The sequence below is a fragment of the Crocodylus porosus genome, unplaced genomic scaffold, assembly GCF_001723895.1.
Source record: "Crocodylus porosus isolate Cpor-Errol unplaced genomic scaffold, CroPor_comp1, whole genome shotgun sequence".
In the NCBI taxonomy this organism is placed as follows: domain Eukaryota; kingdom Metazoa; phylum Chordata; order Crocodylia; family Crocodylidae; genus Crocodylus; species Crocodylus porosus.
In genome coordinates, this window is record NW_017728907.1 from 29,502,225 (window position 1) to 29,510,371 (window position 8,147).

General features: G+C 38.9%; 1 protein-coding gene across 1 annotated transcript in view; it reads right to left on the bottom strand.

Annotated features, from left to right (window-relative positions):
• Window positions 1-3,031: 3,031 nt before the first annotated feature.
• Window positions 3,032-8,147, bottom strand: part of LOC109307251 (hornerin-like) — a 60,066-nt gene continuing 54,950 nt past the window's right edge. The window contains exons 46-51 of the mRNA XM_019531038.1: window positions 7,774-7,812; window positions 7,275-7,313; window positions 6,348-6,386; window positions 5,631-5,660; window positions 4,476-4,514; window positions 3,032-3,145 (exon numbers count right to left, since the gene is read on the bottom strand). Coding sequence (XP_019386583.1) covers window positions 3,047-3,145; window positions 4,476-4,514; window positions 5,631-5,660; window positions 6,348-6,386; window positions 7,275-7,313; window positions 7,774-7,812 — 285 coding nt within the window. The 3' untranslated portion in view covers window positions 3,032-3,046. The remainder of the gene's footprint in view (window positions 3,146-4,475; window positions 4,515-5,630; window positions 5,661-6,347; window positions 6,387-7,274; window positions 7,314-7,773; window positions 7,813-8,147) is intronic.

Genomic DNA, 8,147 nt, shown 5'->3' on the forward strand with positions numbered 1-8,147 from the left:
CCAGTATTTCACCATTTGGCTGATAGTAATTTACAGCTCAAATTTATTCTAAGAGGCCATAAAATAAAGCTCAGTGTGAAGAAATTCTGAGTGTTTGAATAAATGAATTTTAGTGTGCTCTTTTTTGCCTGGAATTAAATCATGTTCTTTAAATGGTAAAAATACCATGACAAAATAAAGCTTATTATAAGTGGAGGCATAAGAAAACATATTAGTAAAATGGAAAATATTGAAGGGCATCACCTTTAATCCCTGTTTTCAGTGATTCACAATCCAATACATATCTTTAGAATTAGATTGTATAAAATTTCTAGGAAAAACTAAATATAGGGCTATTCAATACACAAATACTCATATAAGACAATTTCTGAAATGGTTACACTGGTAAATCTGAACCACACAAAATAAGAAAACACGTCCCTGGATGTAAAAAAAAGAAGCATAATTTCTAGTCAGTAATTCCCACCTTTTTCAAGGAAAACACTAATATTTTTGCCAAATTTAAAGTAGTAATAAAAAAAATAATAGAATAACTGAATATGAAGAGAGAAAAAAGTTTACCTGTCCCCTAGATCCGCCACTTTCTGAGGAAGATGGACTCTATAAATAGTAAGAAATCACATATTACCATTTAATAGGTATTCTTTAATTCCACGACATTTTAGAAAGCCACACTTCTTTATCAGTTATTATTGTTCCCACTATTTGGAAAGATCAAATAGTTTGGATACAAACTTTTTTTTCATAAACATTTTATAAGAAAAGGTTAAAGATGGTTAACTTAGATATTTAGATATTAGTTTATTCTGTTCTAGGGAAAAAGGACTTACTTGTCCACCAGGACGACTGGCTCCTGAAGAAGAACCCTGAAAAAAAGATGGGAACCACATCATAAAAACCAAACCATAAACTGGCAGAGGTCTTTTCAACTGGGATATGGACATTATTCTTAATGGTGAGGATATTATGAAATAAATAAATCTCTTAATAGTGTGAAATCACATATTTCCATTTCAAAGGCCCCGCTTCATTCCTGGACTATTTGCAGAAGTGATGTCCTCATTTTTTTTCCTTTTTTAAAAAATTCTAGTATAAAGGTAAGACCTTTGTGGGTAAAAACCTGTTCTACAGAGAACTTAAATGAGGATTTATGTGAAAGTAAAACTATCCTGGAAACTTAGATAATCATTTATTTCCAAGGTGCTGTGAAGGGCAGGTTCAGATTCAAGAGGAATTCTGGAGCAAATCTCTAAATACTAATTCTAAGACAAAAGAATGCGTATTTGTCTATCATAGTGACTGCCTCCAGAGAAAGAGGAGCCCTGTAAAAGATGAGAAACTTGTTACTTGGCATCAGTGCCTACTGGAAAGAAAGGGATCTTTCTTACTATCTTTTGTGGGATGAAAGAACAGCCTATGGTGAACATTCTCTCTCTTGTCTCTCCCCAGTCCCATATCTGCTTCTTAAATTAACAGGTAAAACAGATTACTTCAAATGTACTCCCTCCATGCAGCACTGAACTGTCATTTTTAGTGAGAGAAATGTCTTGGGAGAAACATGTCAAGGCTGTGAAATAAAAGACAGTCCTTACTCACCAGAAAGACTGCCACCTGAGGAGGAAGCATGCAGTTTATTCTACAACACTACTCTAGGACGTGGTTTAACGTGAAAGTTCTTGAAAAAAGGGAAAGCTAGAAACTTTGTATTTTACTTGACCATCCAGTTTGGAAGGAAGTTATTGCTTACTTGTTGTCCACCAGAAGAACTGCCATCTGAGTTAGAGGAATCCTGAAAAAGATAAGAAAATAATTATTTTTGTCTGTTGGGCTCCTTTAGACCAAATTCTATGTCTAGAAAATAACAGGAAAGTGGAACGGTACTACACATAGGTTATAGTATCTAGCTACCAATAATCGAGCTAATACCACTTACTGCAGCAGTGAAGACATGGCAACACAACTGTAAGAGGCTAGGTCTATACTTTGGTTGTCAGCCTTAATGGAAGCCTGTATTGCCTCATCTTTGCTCCTATCCTCTCCTGTGCTACAATCACACTTTCAGTCTACTGAGTGGGCATATCCCAAAAACACAGCTTTCTTGCTTTTGTTCCAGAGGAAGGTGAGACTCTTGCTCATCCCCCTTACAATAGAATCCTTTGTAAAGGCTTATCAGGAGTTGTTTAACCAGAACAGGTCTATTGGGTTGCTTGGGTATTCTTTTTACCCACCAGAGCGAGGTCATATGCAGGTGAAAAATGTTAATTGGGGCAAAAGAATAAGTACTGAAAAGGAACAGTTCTCATCTCTCTATTGCCTTGACTGCCTCCTGAGGAATACAAGTTCTGGAAAAAAAATGGAGTGTGTAAATTTCTCTTTCATTGGCCCTTTAGAAAGCAAGTCTTGGTTGATGGAAGGGCCCCTCTCTTCGGTGACTTCTGCTTTTTTGCTGGGCATTACAAACACGAGCTGAACTTTCTATTTTGTCTCTGTTGTTTTCTATTCTGTGCAGAGGTTCAAAGTGAAATCTCCAGACAGAAATTAGACCATATACTTTCATGTTTCTTTACCCATCTATTCCAGTCCAATTTTGGAGGAAGGAATCCTTGGGTCAAAAGCATGGGAAATTAGTTTGCACCCATCTACTAGAAAGATTGCCTTCAGAGGGAGAGGGATGTCACATCAGGTAAGAAACTAGTTCCTTTGTCTTAAAGGGATTCCTGAAATTAAAAGATATGGCTAGACTGCAGAATGCGGTGGGACTCTTATATGGGTAGGCTTATCTGTACAAGCTCTAACCTAGCTAGAATAAGGCAAAGAAGTAAAAATGTGGAGGTAGAAACTTGACTGTGAGCTACAATCCTGGATGCAGACTTTGCTGTTTATCCATGGTGAAGCCCACGTGGCTCCTTTGTCACTGCAATAGTTTTCAATACCAGCTTGCAAAAGGGGAGCACAGCTATGTTTCACTGGCCCATAATGATACAGTCATTCTTTTACCACGTAAGGGCTTATCATGAGTAGTTTAACCAGAAACCACACGGAAATGTCATTTCCAGGTGAAAGCATAGGAACAAAAGCATACATCCTGAGAAGGAATGGTTGTTACCCCTTGACTGCCTTGGCTGCCTCCTGAGGAAGATGAACCCTGGGGGAAAAAATGGAAAGAATACATTTCTATTTCATGGGCCTTCTCGAAATCAAGGCTTAGTCGATAGAAGGGACCTGGCCCTATCTGTATTACAGATTTTCTTCGTCTGCTTAGTGTTATAAACCAAAGGATGAAAATTCTATTTTGCCTTCTCTGTGAAGAGGTTAAATGTGAAGCTTCCTGGCAGAAGTAAGGGCAGATAACCATATCTTCCTTTTCCTGTGCACTCCTATGACTGTGTAGAACCCACTGGGCATGTCTATACAGTTAGAACTGCACAGTCATTTAGTTCTTGCTAAAGCACTTGCTGTGCAAATACTACACAGTCTTGGCAGTGCACAGGTCATTTTCAACCCTACTGAGCAGGACTGTCTGAGGGTGGGACACCTTTTTTTTTGTGTCGTTAAAGACCAAACTATGATAATTTCTCCCTAAGCAGACCATATCCTTGTGTGAAAGAAAAACATGTGCATTAGGAAACACAGATATTCCTCATTGCACATCGTTGATCTGTGTTCTTTTCAGGTAAAATAGGTACCTCATTGAGACAAAAATTATAAATATTAGGAATAGGGAGTTCCTATCTCTCCACCATATTGACTGCCTTCAGGTCAATAAACAATGTGGAAAAAAATTTGGAAACCCACTTATTTCCATGTTAGGAGGGACTCAGTAAGTAGTATGCAGCCTTAATTTACCTATTTTTGGTTTTCTTTTAAAAAGATCAGTAAAAATAGACAACTCTAATTCTCCCTTCCTTCCACAGCTCTTCCGTGTTAGGGGATATTAGAGGAGCATTTGTTTGGAAAAAAAAGGTAAATTTGGCATAGAGATGATCACAGTGTAGAAGCTTTATATCCATGGAAATAATGCAAAAATTCACTGAGGATACAGAAAATCCTTGCAAGACGTAGTGACAAGGTAACTGAGTTTAAGGGTTTCTTTCTTTTTAAATAGAAGAAGACTTTTGCAATAAAAACTGGTTGATTTCTTTGATAGTAGTGATGTGGTAGCCATGATGGTTCAAGAAATATGAGAGATGAAAGAGTTTGTTGGGGTCCTATCTTTATGTGGACCGCATGCGAGTGGGGAGGGACCTGGGGAAGGGTACATTGCAACTGAAACCCCATCTAAATTCTCTCACAACTATGCAGTTGGTCCAGTGAAAGATATCATCCACAAGCAACACTTGGAAAGGCTATGATGAACAGATTAACCAGAATTTGTATACCAGATGTCTTTGGTCACACACCAGAGCAGAGTCATTTCCAGTTAAAATATGTTCATAGGGATAAAAGCATAAATACTGAGAAGGAAGACTTCTTACCACTCCACTGTTTTGGCTGCCTCCTGATGAAGATGAATTCTGGGAAAAACATGGAAAGAATTCATTTCTGCTTCATGGGCCTTCTAAAAATTAAGGCCTGTTTGCTGGAAGGTCCCCTATCCTTTACTACTTTCGCTTTTCTGCTTGGTGTTACAAAACCTGTGACTTGTATGTGCCTTTGAGTGAGATTTTGCTTTCTGCAGCTCTTATCTGTAAACCTGAACTCAGGACCATGTGCAGCAAAACCCAGAAAAAGGAAAAGGAAATAACAAGCAAATGCAAATTACTTACTTCTTTAGAGATATGGCTTCTGACTAGATCAGATGATTCGATCTGTAAAGAAATAATAATAAATCCAAATAAATCGACTTTTTCCTCCATTCAGAGAAGAATCTATAATACACCCTTCCCTCCCGCTCATTATTGTAATATTTTAAGAGTCAAATGCCATGATTTTGACTTGCTACTTGCTTAGCCTCTGTTTACCAAGACTGGCACAAAGTCCATAAAATCACAAGCTATCATATTATAACCACAACTGGTTAAAATTAGAAATGCAAGTCTAAAGTGGGGACATTTACAAGGGACATTACTTTCTAGGTCATATTTTCCAAGAGCTCAGACTGGTCAGCACTTATTACCTTGTTTCACAATCTATTCTTCAGTCATTTTGTTCAGGTATATTTTATGAGCAGAAATGACAAGGGGGATGAGTTGAATTAGTCTGCTCCCAGGCAGATTTTCATGCTTGGGCAAGCTGCAGAGTGAAGGGAGACCTGCATGTTTTCTTGCGTGAGTGACATTTTTCTTGGCAAACCGAGGCATTTGGTGAAATCTAGTCTATTCTTGCAGGGAGCGATGCAGCTCTTTTAATTTATGTTATAAAAGAGGGTACAGAATGTTGACTGGTGTGCTGCATGGTAAACTGATCATAACTGCAGTTGTGGATCAGCCCTCCATCTTTGATGAACTGATATGATAATGTGAAATACTTTCTCTTCTCTCAAGTAATATATGTACAGCCACAGGAATAATCAGGCTGAAAAAACCATCACATAAAAATATATAGCTCTAATTCAATTAATTGGAAATTATCTTACTGCACAGATATTGTTAAAAAGCAGAAACACAAATACACCAAACCCCACCACTTACTGAACCACTGCTGGGGCAATTGCATTCACTCTGTAAAGAAAACAGAAAACAGTTATTGTATTAAATACTGAGGAGGTCTAGCTGTATGTTCCTCTGTTACTCAACAGAGCCCAGGCTCCTGACATTGTGGGCAACCATGTCATCATAACTAAACTACAAACTGATGAAGCTCCATTGAAATAGTAGTTAAATTTCTAGATCTCATTGCTTTTGTTAGAAGACCGTTCCACAATTTTATTAAACTGATTGCTAGAATCCCTCTTCTAATTTCTTGTGCAAATATATTATAAAAGGCCTTATAGCAGAACATGGGGTAAAGAGCACTGAGAATTTACTAACTGATGCTTCCTCTGCAAGAGGTCATTTTGCCTGTGATTTTCGCAGACTTCTTTAATGGAGAAGATACTGTGAAAGGTATAAAGTTCTAAATAATATGAAATAACATATTTCTAGCCAAGAAGCCCTTTTCTATTTCTGGCCCAGTCGATGAAATGGCACCCTTTATGTATTTATTATTTCTTGCACGACTATTAAAGTAAACACCTCATTTTAAGCCCTGTTCTATAGAAAGGTTCAATTAGATTTACGTGAAAACAAAACTATGCTGGAAACAGAAATTCCTTTTCTTCTGGGACTCAGAATAGTGTCAGGTTTACCTGTGAGCAGTATATTGGGATAAAACTAAAAATACTAATGCAGCGGGAAAAGAGTCCTTACCTGTCCACTAGACTGACCACTTCCTGAGGAAGGGGGACCCTGTAAAAGACAAGAAACCAGTTATTTCTGTGTCAAAGGGCTTCTTGACATCAAATCTGGTGATGGGAAGCTACTTTCTTGATGTCTTCTGTGAAATGAAAGTGCAGTGAAAAAGGAATATGCTCTCACCTCCCTTTCCTCTAGCACTATTCCGTATTATTTAAACTGAGCAACTAAAATGGGCAACTCAAAGCAGCCTGTTGCGCACATGGGAGGTCTGCCATTTTCTGGTATTGGGACAGAAACAAAGTAAATAAATAGTGTGGAATAACTGCTTCCTGTGGAAGAAGAAGCTCATAAAAGATGAGAGACCAGCTACTTGTGTCCAAAGGCTTCTTGAAGCCAAAGAGTATTTCTAGGAAGGAAAATGAATGTGGGAAATTAACATCTCTGCTGTGAGTAGTTTAGTCAACACAGTTAATTGTGGTAATAAAGATGGAGGCCATGTGCTGCAAACCCAGCCAGAAGACTTCTGGGGATTTGGGTACATGGTGTTGTTGCCAGACTTTGCTAATGCCTCTGATGCTGCATCTTCACTGGCGTCTTTACCTGTGCTACCATCATGTAAGTAAGTATGATTATGTGCAGCTCTTGCATAATCACATTTTCAGTTTGTTGTGTGATTATACCCAAAATGGACTGTTGGCAGAAAAGAGGTCTTTCTTGCTTTTGTGGAAAGAAACAACAGAGAAATGTGGTGTTTCTTCCCCTCCCTTCTCCACAAGCATCCTTTACCACAGGTAATTCAATCAGAACCAACACATGGAGCATCTGTGAAGTTTCTTGAAAGAAACCAAGACGTTGGGATTTTTCTTTGCTAATGTATTCCAGTGAAGAGCCTAGTTTTAGAGCCCAACTGGGCCACAATGATGGAAAATTACTGCTTACCTGTACACTAGAATAACTGCCTCCAGAGGAAGAAGAACCCTGTTAAAGACAAGAAACGCGTTATTTCTTTGTGAAAGGGCTTCTTGGCATTAATGTCTGTTGAAGGACAAAGATTTCTTTTACCATCTTCTGTGGGCTGAAAGAACAGCAGATGGTGAACATTCCTTCCCTTGTCTCTCCCCAGTCTATAGCCCATTTCTGCTGCTTACATTTGCTGGGGTCCTATCTTTACGTGGCCCACCTGCGTAGTTGGGAGTAGCGAGAGGACGGGTACATTGTGACTGAAACCTTGTCTAAAGTCTCTCCCAATTATGCAGTTGGTCTAGTAAAAGATATCATCCACAAGCAACCCTTGGAAAGGCTTTGATAAACAGATTAACAAGAATTTGTATACAAGATGGCTTAGAGATACCTGGTAGCAAACCAGAGCAGGGTCATTTCCACGTAAAAGATGTTCATAGGGATAAAAGCATAAATACTGAAAAGGAAGACTTCTTACCGCTCCACTGCCTTGGCTGCCTTCTGAGGAAGATGAATTCTGGGAAAAACATGGAAAGAATTCATTTCTGTTTCATGGGCTTCTAAAAATTAAGGCCTGTTTGCTGGAAGGGCCCCTATCTTTTATAGTTTCATAGTTTCTAGGGTTGGAAGGGACCTGAGCAGATCATCTAGTCCGACCCCCTGCCATGGCAGGAAAGAATACTGGGGTCAAATAACCCCAGCAAGATGTTCATCCAGCACCCTCTTAAACACCCCCAGGGTAGGAGCCTGCACCACTTCTCTTGGAAGTTGGTTTCAGACCCTAGCCGCCCTGACCGTGAAGTAGCGCCTCCTGATATCTAACCTAAACCTACCCTCTGCCAGCTTGTGACC